Raw genomic sequence first — 13,425 nt, 5'->3', positions numbered from 1 at the left:
CGTACCCGTGGAAACTCAAAGCCAGATAAGGTTGTGTTTCCCATACACGCCATGTTTGATAGGGGAGTTTTCAAACAACAAGTAGCTTAACGAGAATATCATCGGGATTAGTTAGCAGCTTGTTTGAGTAGTTCATGTTCTCCGTGCACATGAGCGATCAATTTGTATAGTGAAATGGTGATCTTGTAAATAGATTTATTTTCCTTAAGTTATGATATAGTAGTATATATATAGCTTACTCATGGCAAGGAACTCAGCTATTCATCGGCAGTGTCTTAGACTGTACTCCCTCCGTCCCTAAATAAGTGACTCAACTTCAGTACAAAGTTGAGTCACTTATTTTGGGACGGAGGGAGTATAAAAGACATCGAAATTTGGTGGTGCGTGGCTTACAATTTTGTACTTGGTCGTGTTCTATGAATGAAATATGTTTAAGCAAACTTTTGTTCATCCCTCAGTTTGGCACATTAATTACTTCTCCTTTGTATGAAATAGATTGTGGAAGAGGAATACAGAGTTGTGTCATTTAAATTTGGGTTACAATCAAGCGATATTTGATTAACCGAGATTTAACACAATAAAAAAACGATTGGAACATCTCTTTTTAAGAAAAAAAAAAGAGCTAAACATGATATGATATCAGGTGGAAACAGGAGTCGTGATCAGATAAGCGGACAACTAAACAACTTGCCCGTTCGATTCAACCGAACCGGATTCAATCACGTACGCATCTCCAACTCTCCGTATTATAAATATATCGAACGGTTCTGTATCGAAGAGCACAAGTTGTGTAGCAACAAAGCGACCATGGCGCAGACGACGGAGACGCCGTCGTCCACGCAGGACCTGACGCAGCGGCTACCCGTCGACCTGCTCTCCGACGTGCTGCGCCGCCTCCAGACGACGTCGCCGCCCAGCCTCGCTGTGTCCCGGTGCGTCTGCAAGGCGTGGCGTGACGTCGTCGACACCAGACGGCTGCTCGTGGACCTCCTGCCGCGCTCACTGAGCGGCATATTCGTCCATCTCAGCGGCGACACGCGTGAACTGCTCACACAATACTTCTCGCCCGCCATGTCATCCACCAGCATCGCGGCCGCGTTCGACTACGTGGGCGCCGAGTGCTCGACGATCAAGCAGCACTGCAACGGCCTCCTCCTGCTCGACAACGAATGGCCACGAGGCCGAGCGCCTATCAAGGAGAAGGTTTTTGTGGAATGTATACCACGGACCTGCATTTAGGAAAATCAGAGAATGGCGTGTACTGTGCTCTACTTGACGGTCATGGTGGCCTCAGACTTCGGATTTGGTACCTCGACGAAACGTGTGATCAGATAAACTGGAGGTCAAAGTGCGACATCAACCTTGACCCTCTTCTAGCAGAATTTTCCGGGGAACACAGTGATACTAACTCAGAACAGTGTTACAACAGAGGTTCCCTACTTGGATTTCATCCGAACGAAGAGACTGTCTTCTTACATACACCTCTCAAAAGAGTAGTCGCTTATCATTTCGACAGCTCCAAGATGGAAGACTTGGGCTGCTTACCTGTGGAACCTCGAGACCACATATATGTTTCTTTCCCATACACTTTATGTCTGATGCGGGAGTTTTCAAGCAACGAGTAGCTCAACTAAAGTACCATCTTGGATTAACAACATGTTTAGGAAGTTCATGTTCTTCGTGCTTTGATCGGCGAGAAGGAGAAACCATGGTGCATTGCTTACGGTTTTGTACTTGGTCGTGGTCTATGAAAGAAAACGGTTTAATCAAACTTTTGTCCATTCTCCTCGTTTTGTTATCAGGGGATAACTTTTTCTCCCTTATAATAATACATCATAGAAGAGAGAAAAAATATGCAGTTATGTCATTTATCTGGGGAGTGTGAATATGGTTTATGTGACTCGCTCAACCAGAATATATGCATTAGCCAGGTGCATGAGCATTCCTACACGCATTAGCATGGATCTTCGAGCACATCGAGAGATCACGAGATGATTGATTAAAACGGTTTTTAATGATGATGTATATCAGGTGAAAATGGGATTTGTGAAAGATAAAATTAGAATTAGAATGTACTGCTATAGACTATCTCCGACGAGTGAAAACCCATCCAGACCCTACACCGGCGGAAGATTTCTGTCTACGATGCAGGGGCGAGGAAGAACCATCAAAGACGGGGCACGCAACAAATTGGCATGTCAAGTCACTACTCTAGTGAGACGATGACAACAAATTGGCATGTTAACCCAAGCACATATCTATCCCATGCCTTCCCCCTCTCTTTTGTTTCTTGTTCTAATGTTTATATCGTCTCTTGTACTCTGTTTTGTTTTATGGGTGTTTTTATCATAGCATAGATATAGAGCAGAGGATTATGAAGACAATTATGGATAAAATGGATAGACGTAGTGAACAAGTGGAGGGTTTAGAAATTGTTATCTGTCATCCTAGCTCCCACGGTAGATGAGCTTCCTTTTGTGCAAAAACAGTTCAAGGGCTCTTTTGTAAATACAAACAAGCTCACCTAAATGAGAGCTTTTTGCATATTGTTTCTGTTTCTTGTTGGTAACCCGGGCACTCAAATGCAACATGTTTATTCATCTTTCATGTGTGTTCCTCTTCAGTAAATATAGTTTTCATCCGTTTTATTCCTCTTGAATAAATAAATAGTAAAACATAACCGGTGTTCAGTCTGTAGGTTACAGTGTCCATAAAGTGAGAGCAGTGCGCTCAAGAATGTTATCTCAAAGTTTAACACCGGGGTACATGCCAAAACTAGTAAAATTCTCGATGTCCGTCTTTTTTGTTTGGCAAAAAATACGCTATGGCATCACAATTTAGAATGGTGGAGAAACACAATCGAATTTAGATATAACCGGTGCTCCCATGCTCACGCAGCCGCAGCTTACACAGGTTCGGCGGCACCGATGACGTCACCACGATGACATGAGCAACCTTCCTCTCAGGAGAAGAAAAGACATGAGCAAACCAAGCGCAAGCACGTCCGTCCCATGCCTTCCTCTCTCCATTCCGTTTCTTGTTTTAATTAATGTTTATTTTAACTCTTGTGTTTTGTTTGTTTTTATAGAACACAGAGGACTACACAGACAATTTTGGAAAATACAGGTTGAGTAGGTGAACATGTGGAGGGTTCAAGAATCCTCTTGAGCACACTATAATTCTGCATGTGTATTATTTTCTTGAATAAGTAAATGGGATGTAACTGGTCTTGACTCTGTAGTTTATAATAATGTCCATACAAAGTTAATCAATGGGCTCAAGAATGTCATCACAGAGTAGATTTCACTGGTAAAGTAACACAAGTTAAGTTAAACACCACCAAGCTGTCTTGAAAATCACAGAGTAATCATGTCACACAAAGCAGCCTGAGAGTAAACTAGGTCGCTCCCCACCTACACAGCACCAAGCCGTCTTGGAAAACACACTCTGCTCTGCTCTGCTCTGCTCAGCTCAGGTGGAGCGGCAGAGGTTCCAGCCGCAGAGCATATATATTACCGGCATCCATGGCCGGGCACACTTGCTACTTGGTAAGGCTGTAGCACCACATACCACCACCAGGGCGAGGACCCATGAGGAGGCCGGCGGTGGTTGCGGTGGCACTGCTCCTCCTCATCGCATGGCAGCCGTCGCCGGGGAGGACGGCGGCCGCGCTGGACGAGCAGGACGATGATCCTCCCGCGCGCAGCCTGCCGCCGCCCCCGGACGAGCAGGACGACGATCCGCCCACACGAAGCATGCCGCCGTCGTCGGACGAGCAGGAGGACAATCCGCCTGTGCAAAGCATGCCGCCGCCGCCGTCGGACGAGCAGGAGGACAATCCACCTGTGCGAAGCATGCCGCCGCCGCCGTCGGACGAGCAGGACAATCCATCCTGGCCTGGGCTTCCATTGTTGCCGCCGCCGCCCCCGCCGGAGGAGTCCGATGCGCCAGGAGTACCCTCGCTGCCGGGCTCCATGCCGCCGCCGCCGCCACCACCGGCGGAACCAGCAGCGCCGCCGACTCGCCCACGGCGTGCGCGGCTGCCGCCGAGGCAGGACGATCCGCCGGAACCTGAGCCGCCGGAGCTGCCTCGCCATAGGCGGACGCCGAAGGATCCGACGCCGCCACGGACGGTGGTGCCACCGCAGGAACCGGGGTGGGCCGCGGTGCCGCTGCCGATGCCACCAATGCCGGCTCCTGGGAGGCCGATCAACTATAGCACCACCGGCTGGACGACCATGCTGGTGTTCGGGGACTCGACGGTGGACCCCGGGAACAACAACCGGCTGCAGACGATGATGAGGGCCAACTTCCTGCCGTACGGCGCGGGGTTCCTTGGCGGCAGGCCCACCGGCCGGTTCAGCAACGGCAGGCTCATCACTGACATACTCGGTACAGACGCACTCTTCTTTCCTTGCATCTATTTCGCTGGTAAATTATGCGTGCACAAGGTACCACTGGGCTTCTCTTCCAATCAAATGGTGGTGGAGCTCATGTGCGGCTACAGGATTTGATGTTTTTGGTCGAAAGGTGAGTGACGCTCACTGTTGGTCAGTATGGCATTTACGGTGCTGTTTTTGGGATGTGCAGCGGAAAGACTAGGTGTAGCGAGGAGCCTTCCAGGTTTCCGCGAGCCAAGGTTGAGGCCAAGGCAGCTCAGAAGGGGTGTGAGTTTTGCATCAGCAGGCTCCGGATACGATGATGCGACCGCCAGGATATCGGTATGTCAGCAGTATAACCTGCAACGTTTTTTTCCATCAGAGCACAAAGTCAGGCAAATCATATGAATCGAGTCAGGTGAATCTAAAGAAAACATGGTAAAATGCTACTGAAAATAGTTATTGAAATGGGCTAACAAAACAGATGAGGTATAGTTAGTCACTAATCCAAGCTATTCCGTTTATTCAGAGCTGGTATTTGGTACTAACTAGCTAGCTGTGTTTTCATTTTCTCTCTCCATGGTAGAATACACTATCATTTTCCAATCAAGTCGAGGACCTATGGCGTTACAGAAGAAACCTCCAAAGATTAGTGGGACCAAGAAGAGCTGGTCAACTTCTCAGGAGGGCTACATTCGTCATAAGTGCTGGAACAACCGATCTGTTTAACCACTATCTTGCCACAAACCGTTCAGGAACAGAGAGTTGGCCGCCGTATGAGAACCTACTGATAACACGTGTCGCTAACTATACCCAGGTAAGCACTTGTCAAATGATAGTGTACTATCTTTTGTATGTTAGCTCAGTGCTCTGACTTAACCCTTATCATTTTACTCAGGCAATGAGAGCACTTGGAGGAAGGAGATTTGTATTTGTTGGAGTGCCCCCAGTTGGGTGTTTGCCACTTGTTAGAACCTTGCTAGGCACGGGTGCAGAAACATGCCATGAAAACATGAACTCCATGGCAACTTCATTCAACAGAAGGCTAGGTGAAGTGGTGCGCTTTCTGAGGAACCAACGAGATATCAGAGCTACTTTTATTGACGTTTATCCAATCGTAAGCATGGCGACAATAGACCCCAAAAACTTTGGTAAGCTGTGATACATTTTGGTCCCTTTTAAATGAACAGCAGGAAAATAAAGTGTAATGACAATGTTTTCTTATGAACGCCAGGGCTGACAGAGACATCAAGAGGCTGCTGTGGAACAGGGGTTATTGAAGTTGGGCAAACATGCAGAGGCCGATTAACATGCACAGATCCCAGCAAGTACATGTACTGGGATGCTGTCCACCAAACAGAGAGAATGAACCAAATCATCACTGATTACGTGATTATGAATTCAATTGGAGAAATTTATGCCTAGATCAAGATTGTGAATTCAAACCTACAGCCCACAGAGATTGTATCTAGTATTTTATATTTTATTCTAGTGCATATTCGATTGCAGTTCAATAGAACAGATCAGTCATACCATTTTCTACTATATTCCTTGTTCCATGATTGTGACTGCGAGATGGCACGATTTTTCTTAAGATGGCACAGATATTACATTTGGTAATGGAAGTGCTTGCATAGTCATAACTAAATATGGCCCTGTCTATTTGTTCTTCGTCCTCCGCACACCCCCACAACAACCCCCAACCACAAACCAATGGATAATCTCCAGCAATATGGGCACCCGTAGAACAAACCGGTCTAGCACTCCTGATCCGCAGAGGAAATAAACCATGCAGTCAGGAATAGAGCTCCATAAGTAATTGCCTTCCTCTCAGTGATAGCTTAACTTTTGCATATGGGTCGGTAGAATCATGCTTAGAACACCTAGGACCTATAGAACCTTACAAGGGAGAGTTGTTTTCAACACCCAATGGTGGCTGAAGCTGTTACCTAATGATTATGTAGAAGAGGCCAGCAACTAGGACATTTTGGGTAAATATAGTACTGGCCATTATACTATATGTGTGGGAAATAAATTGCTGGACCAAAAAAGGAGGATAAATGAAATGGTTAAGGTACCTCCATTAGCATGGATCTTGAATAGGCCTCGCCAAAGCAAAAAAAGATTCTGAATTTACCGACATCAACAACTCAATTGGGACAACCTTAGCAGGACGGGAAATTTTAAGCCTAGGCTCCAGAAAGGCTGACAATATCCATTTGAAAGTATCAGACAGGACAAAATATATGAGCATAAATATAATCACAAATAGTAAGAATAAGTTCTTGGGACAATCCTAATACCTGGAGAAAGCTTCCGCCCCTCATACAGCAGTGCTGCTAGTGGATTTTTGGCCCAATGGTTCACAGCTAGGCGGCTTGTTGGCTGAAAACCTACCAATTTACCTTCTTCTGACATCACCACCTAAATATATGAATCAAGTGACACGGTGCAAGTTATAGCATTTGACCAAAGAGAATGAATAACATATCAATTTATTTTAACAGAGGGAGCATTAACATTATAATTATAAAAGCAATGTGGAAAAGAATATTAAAAAGAAGCAATATGGAAAATAAATATAGGTGCCTTATGAACCAGATCACACATAAAAGTAGGCAAACACTGCACGCACAGCTTATTCAAGAGGTATAAAAGAGTAGCTTGCAGTTTTTTTTGTCATATAACTGAAGTAAAGGATTAAGTCCAATTGCAGCCAAAGTATCAGTAAGCATACAATAGCTGAGCAAACAGTAAAAGAAAGAGTAGACTCTTTCATGTGAGTCAGACCAAAGAACCAACTTGATACATGAAAGACAAGGTATTACAAAAGGTTCACTCTAAATCATAATATTATGTAAAAATCCACGCATACACTGCTGGAGTAAGATAAGTGTGAAACGGATTTGAAGGATACCAAAACTAAAATAATAAATTGCATTGGGATAATATTTAAGGCGACAAAACAAATGCATTCTGCTTCAGCACGCGTGACAAAAAAATCGAATGGCAAACAACAGATATAAAATTAAGAAATGGAACATTATTAATTCATGACTGTATAAGCATATCGATATCAGACTCGAGTTGTAGATACACCATCAAAAATACAAAATGTCTTCATCTGCTACAGAGATGTCTTTAATAAATCAGGCAAACTTACCTGAAAGCTAGCAATGTTCTGCAGACTTTCCTGGGTATTATCGTTTTGTTCCAGATGAGAAGTCATCCCGGTGGCAGTTGATACCAATGGGTTCTTATTTTCTTTGATAACAGTACGGGAATACTGAGCATCATCAGAAGCAGCATTATCGCCAAAATTGATGGCCTTGAAGCAGTCAGGCAATTCTCCAATCCAAGCACCAATATTTTCATCAACCACTATATCCCCAGGGCAACCACATGAATCTTTTATTTTCTTAACAACAGATATGCAATAACCTCGTACCTGCTCAGGGGGAACAAATCAGAAGAGGAAAAATTGCAGAGCACCTGATATACGAAAATGCAGTGTCCACAATTGATACTATCAGTGCTTTCGCAAAAAAAAAAGAAAAAAAAAGAAGAAGAAGAAGATACTATCAGTGTTCCAGAGCCACAGAGACAGAGCACTAAACTCTTGAGAGCTGAATAGTTCTTGGAGGGTAATTATTTGTCATCAGATATGCCCTTAATTATGCACAGTAGGTAGGTCTGCTGGACATTCCAAAAGAGTACTGTAGTAGTTGAAATATATAATCTATATGCTACATGATGTTAGCAACAAGAAGAAAACAGAACACTCGTCATGAAGCAAAAGCGGCTTAGGAAATGACTTTTCCATAAATCATCTTTAGCATCTTCCAGAGACTCCATGGTTTATGGTGAGCAGTTAACAGTTACTACATGCAAGTTGCAACAAATGAACGTTTCCTATTTAGAGTAACACCAAGTATCAAAGTTAGAATCGGTTAGAAAGAAAATAAAAATTAAATCTGAAATACTATGGGGAAATCATGATGAATCAATATCCTGTGAAAGGGCCAACAGCATATCACGCATAAACCCCAGAAAACAGAAGCGGTCACAAAGGAATTCAGGCTAAAAAACAAATTTCTCCACAGAACAAGCATGAACGTCACAAGGAATGAGTATACCTCACTATTATCCAGAGAATGAACATCAGAACAATAGCTCTGTGATGATGAGGTGGGTGAACTGCCCATAAACAACCTTTTGCCTTTAAGAGATTGAGGCCAGCATAACTGAGCAACGACGCCGACAATAAAAATAACAGAACAACCAGCCAAGAAAGAAAAAAGGTTGTTCAAATAACCCTGCACCCAAAGAAGCAATGTTGGAAAAGAGAAAATAATAAATATTTTTACAGGCAAGCTTCGACTGAAATAAAGTAGCAGCATACATTGTTCCTTCTAATCTTGGATGGTTCTGCATTCCAGTGAGAACGGAAAGTTTTTCCAGGAATCGTAAATTGATCTTCAAAATACATGTCAACAACATTCCCTAGTTCCACCTACAGTTGTAGAAAATTAAATAAATAATACTGATCAAAACAGCAGTATGTTTACATCAAGGATAGTGATAGATTAACCATATACCAGTTGGAAGTGGGATATGGGAACTTCCCACCTATTATTTACTAACTCATGACAGCCCTCAAGCTTTGTATTCTCGAATGCATTGGCATTAATTTGCAGTTTATAAGAAGGAACAAACTCATGGGCCCAAAGGATAAAATCAGGACTGCCGATCTCCGCCAACCTTCCATATTTTGGGGCTGGCCACCACACATTCTTTAATCTGCCCACTTCATGAGAGGACTTGGTAAGATTAAAACTCTCCAAGCATCTCCTAGCATTATTTGCAACTTCTGCCTCGGAAATTCTGTGTACACAAACAGTGGAATCAGATGAGCAGTTCAGCTTCTGCGATTGGAAAAATCCACCTGTGCCACCGAAGTAACTCTTTTCGGTATCCTCAATGACACATGAGAAAATTGCTTCAGCAAGAGCGGATAGAAGTTTTCCATCCGATGAACTGATGCTGAAATCCACAGGAACCTGGCAAGCAACCACAAATTAGCAAGAGCTAAACAAACAAACAAAATTCAGTATCAAGCCCCAATGTACACCTTTCGGGGTTTGCTCCAATCCTGGAAGTCCCTCCCTGAACCCGGGGAGAAGATTTCTAGCCGGTAGTTTGAAAGCTTGTGCATCACAACTTGCTTAAGAGCCATGGCCAAGATACTCTCGGAATCAGGTTCATTTTCAGAGAAAATATCATCACCAAAGTCCTTCTTTATCTTAGCGGCCTTCTCTTTGACTTCCTTGGCTTGCAAAATCTACAAATCAGCAAAACTTCCTCAAGAACAAAATGAAGAGAGAAAATGGGACTAAAAGTTACAATCCTTGCCGTATTTCACATATACAAACAGACTAATAAGCTCCTTCGTGGATAAATTACAATTAAGAGGGGTAAACAACGATCCGTTCTTAAACCACACATGTCTCGACTGCAGCACGAATGCCTTATCCACCTGCACTGCCATTGGGAATCCACATGTTGAATTTAGCTTCCAATGGGTTTCACCTTGTGTTGGCTGCATATTTCTGATGATGGAAGTACTAAAATGCTGCGTGTATTCGAAGAATGTTTCCTATGGTTGGTGCGGCATGACGGCAGCCTATCCTAATCGAATGACAGGCACTGAAGCACTGCAAAGTAAGGCGCTCACCACCCGAGTGGACGCGGCGCCACCGGCTCCGGGGAGGAAGGCCTCCATGACCATGGCCTCGGAGCCGGCGCCGAGGTGCGCCTCCGCGGCCGCCCCGCCGTCGGCCGCCGCCGCGGCCGCGATGGCCTGCTCCCGCCGCGCGGCGCCGGAGACCTCGAGCCGTGCGAGGCCCGCCTCGTAGCACCGCGCGATGGGGATGACGCGCTCGCGGTCCCCCGCCGCGCCCCGGTTTCCCTCGCGGTCACCGCCCCCGCCGGAGCGGGCCGCCGCGGCGGGGAGGGCTAGGCGAGGAGCGGGGGCCAGCGGTGGTAGGGTTCTGAGAACGTGGGGCGGGTAGCGGGGGGAGGGGGAGGAGGCGGCGAGGCGCGGGCGGAGAGGCGGGAGGAGGAGGGACGGAGATGGCATTCTGTGGGAGGGGCTCGCCGGAGACGGGGGCGGCGGCGGCGCTGGCGACAGGGGAGACTCGCGGTCGACTGCGGGCGGGCGCGGGCAGGAAGTGGGGGAGATTGGATAATATGCCCCTCTTTACTTGGGCAGTAGATAATTTGCCCCTCTTTACTTTCGGTTGGATGATTTGCCCTGCTTTTCTTTTTCCAGTAGATAATATGCCCTTTTTAATTACTGTAATCATTTCTCAGTTTTTATCCCAATTTTCACCATGCGAAATGACCCGACTGCCCTTGTGGCAAATTGCAATTATGTCCTAGTCTCCTTCCCTCTTTACGTTGGTATACACAACAGAACCAACTGATCAAGAAATCGTAGATTGATTCTATTACGTTGCATCATCTCATGTCCGTGCCCAGCGGACAGGCGGATGCACCGCCGGCCACCAAGCCGTCAACTCCGGCGGCCCCTGGACAGCCGGCCACCAAGCCGTCAACTCCGGCGGCCCCTGGACAGCCGCCCACCAAGCCGTCAACTCCGGCGGCCCCTGGACAGCCGGCCACCAAGCCATCAACTCTGGCGACCCCTGGGCAGCGAGGGTTCACACCAGCAGCCGGCGAGGTGATTCCACAGAGTGCCGGACGAGGCAACTCCTGTATCCATGGATCGCCACAAGATGCTCCAAATTGGTAAGCATTTGGTCCGCCCTTCCGCCTCAGACCCTCCCTCCCATATGGCGTTGATGAACCTGCATAGAAAGTACAGTAAACTCAGATGAAGCCTGAAAAAATACTTCAGATCTAGCATAGTTTTTATTTTTTGATGTAATATTTTGTAAGTAATTGTATGATGCCCTTATGTTAAAATGCTTATTTCTTCTCCAAGTAGGCGAACGATGGTTGCTAGCAATGATACACCCTAAACCCTAAACCCAACCCACCCGACACCGTAGTCTCCTCTCTGACACCCATCCTGCGCTGTCACACGCGGTCACGGTGGACACTTCTGCCCACGCTTTCGCCTGTCGCCCATGTCTTGATTACTACTTGATTAAGATATAGCACACTTAGGCTCCCTTAGTTAATTTATTCTCGCAAAATTGTGTTGTACACAAGAATAGTTCTTTGAGTCTCGTTACTTTTACAACTATCAACCTTGCCTAAAGTACAACACCTTTCTTGCTCACTTGCTCTGTTGCAAGCACGTCATCTCTTAGCTGTGGGACTTAGATTGTGGCATACAGAAGTGTAATATTTGGTTTTGAAGAGGAAAATAAATTGTAAAAGGTATATTCCTTTCCTGCACCAACTAGTATGCAACGGTGAGTATTCCTTTTGAAGAATAAAAGAATTTGACAGGTCATGTCAACTCAGATCGGAAAGGTGGCGATACTGTATGCACGAAGAAGAGTGAACTACTAGAATATTATTTCCCCATTTGATCTTGAAAAGTTAAGCCTGCTTGGAAATAACGGTGGTCGATGAAATGATGCGATGTGAGAAGAGAAACTTTAGTGCTTGGTGGTCGATGAAATGATGCTTCATGAGACGATTGGTTTTAAGAAGCGTAAAAAAAAGGTGATGTGCAATCTTTCATTGGTTATGCAGTGAACAATAAATACTTGATTGTCTACCACCACTCTATTTTGTGCATCGCATCTGGTAATGTTCCCCTGTTTCTTGTTCTTCTTTTGCTACTTTTCTTTATTTGTTCGGCAAAGGACATATTAGAAGCTTGACTAGGACATGGACATAAAGTAGAAATGTAAAGAAATAATGGCAAATAATCGAAAGAAAACATTTGAGCGATGGTTGTTTTCTCAAAATTGTCATGATTATGTGTCTTTCTAGTTATAGTGCCTCAGTTAAAGTTCGTTTATTCATGTTTTTTACTTCTATCTTGCATTCAAGGCCTAAAATACACATGTTTGCAATTCTTTTTGTTTCTTCTGGAAATGTATTAATCTTTTCATCTAATTTCTATATGAGCAACATTGTTATGCTGAATTTCAAAACAAAAATGTTTCTGCAAGCAAAAAAGAAATGTCATATTCAAATCCATTTGAGTTTCACCTCACTAGGAATGATGCCCTCTATTTTTTTATCCGTGGCATCGCACATGCATCTAACTAGTTTATATAGAAGTACCAGTGGAAGTTCCTTAGTGAAGACGAGCTTAGGATTTTTCAGCGCGAGTTATAACAAATGCTCCCATGGTGTTACATATGACCAGTCATGATGACATAGTGAGAACCAGTCGGTTTTAAACAGTTTGGAAAAACCATGTTAGTTCATCAGCGTTTGGGTTATAAACAATCAAAAACATTCCATCATGCCATGTTATAATCGTGTGCTCTTGTGATAATATTAGTGTGAAGAAAAATATCTTTCAAGTCTAGCTAGTCAAATGATCCAAAATATGCTCCCGCTATTTTGAATATGATTTCATACCCGCATGGAGATATTGTTCTGAAATTCTAAAATGCTCTCAACGGCATGGAGATATATATTAACTCTTATGAAGCTCATAACCGCTACAAGCCTACAACCTGTCACGCAATTCAGCATTTCTTTGCAAGTTGCAGATGCAGGATTCATGCATATATGGTCAGATGGAAGCTATGCATTGGCTTTGCAATAAAACTGTGAAGGGCATGCATGATTCATCTCCCTATCCATATATAAGCTACAACTTTCAGGCTGTTGATTCAGACTCTACTGAAGAGATGATTACTTAATGGTTAGTGCAGTACTTGAGATTTCAATTCTGTTCATGGGATAGTGGAGGAAACCAAGACCATGTTGTCACTCTGTTTATATATTATTTCTGAGCATGCCACCAGACGATAGCTCATTATGGACAAGGCATTTATGCTCCAAAACTACATGGGCGGCAAGGATCGTCGGCAAGGCTGAAGTCCATACC

The 13,425-nt window shown here is 44.7% G+C and overlaps 2 protein-coding genes across 2 annotated transcripts; one reads left to right on the top strand and one right to left on the bottom strand.

Annotated features, from left to right (window-relative positions):
* The first annotated feature begins 3,555 nt into the window (after positions 1-3,555).
* On the top strand, positions 3,556-5,924 carry LOC123143077 (GDSL esterase/lipase At5g45950). Its single transcript, XM_044561861.1, has 5 exons — positions 3,556-4,392; positions 4,591-4,721; positions 4,966-5,196; positions 5,278-5,530; positions 5,614-5,924. Exons 1-5 carry the CDS (start codon positions 3,591-3,593, stop codon positions 5,802-5,804), a joined length of 1,608 nt encoding a protein of 535 aa, XP_044417796.1. The 5' UTR covers positions 3,556-3,590; the 3' UTR covers positions 5,805-5,924.
* LOC123143076 (uncharacterized) lies at positions 4,386-10,610 on the bottom strand. The gene is made up of 9 exons (XM_044561859.1): positions 10,114-10,610; positions 9,511-9,720; positions 8,978-9,439; positions 8,782-8,892; positions 8,516-8,695; positions 7,543-7,827; positions 6,683-6,803; positions 6,458-6,584; positions 4,386-4,739 (listed from the first exon to the last, which is right to left on the bottom strand). The coding sequence occupies exons 1-8, from the start codon at positions 10,516-10,518 to the stop codon at positions 6,463-6,465; spliced, it is 1,896 nt and encodes a 631-aa protein (XP_044417794.1). The 5' UTR covers positions 10,519-10,610; the 3' UTR covers positions 4,386-4,739; positions 6,458-6,462.
* Positions 10,611-13,425: the final 2,815 nt, after the last annotated feature.

The sequence above is a fragment of the Triticum aestivum genome, chromosome 6D (genome assembly GCF_018294505.1).
Source record: "Triticum aestivum cultivar Chinese Spring chromosome 6D, IWGSC CS RefSeq v2.1, whole genome shotgun sequence".
In the NCBI taxonomy this organism is placed as follows: domain Eukaryota; kingdom Viridiplantae; phylum Streptophyta; class Magnoliopsida; order Poales; family Poaceae; genus Triticum; species Triticum aestivum.
This window is presented reverse-complemented; position numbering and strand designations above follow the sequence as displayed.

Excerpts from the sequence above, each read along its gene's own strand:
- LOC123143077 (XM_044561861.1), top strand. The coding sequence starts at position 3,591 with ATGAGGAGGCCGGCGGTGGTTGCGGTGGCACTGCTCCTCCTCATCGCA. Across the intron at positions 5,197-5,277 it reads GTGTCGCTAACTATACCCAG|GCAATGAGAGCACTTGGAGG; the intron begins GTAAGCACTTGT and ends CATTTTACTCAG. Across the intron at positions 5,531-5,613 it reads AATAGACCCCAAAAACTTTG|GGCTGACAGAGACATCAAGA; the intron begins GTAAGCTGTGAT and ends TATGAACGCCAG.
- LOC123143076 (XM_044561859.1), bottom strand. The coding sequence starts at position 10,518 with ATGCCATCTCCGTCCCTCCTCCTCCCGCCTCTCCGCCCGCGCCTCGCC. Across the intron at positions 8,696-8,781 it reads CCAAGATTAGAAGGAACAAT|GGTTATTTGAACAACCTTTT; the intron begins GTATGCTGCTAC and ends CTTTGGGTGCAG. Across the intron at positions 6,585-6,682 it reads GGGGCGGAAGCTTTCTCCAG|CCTTTCTGGAGCCTAGGCTT; the intron begins GTATTAGGATTG and ends GGATATTGTCAG.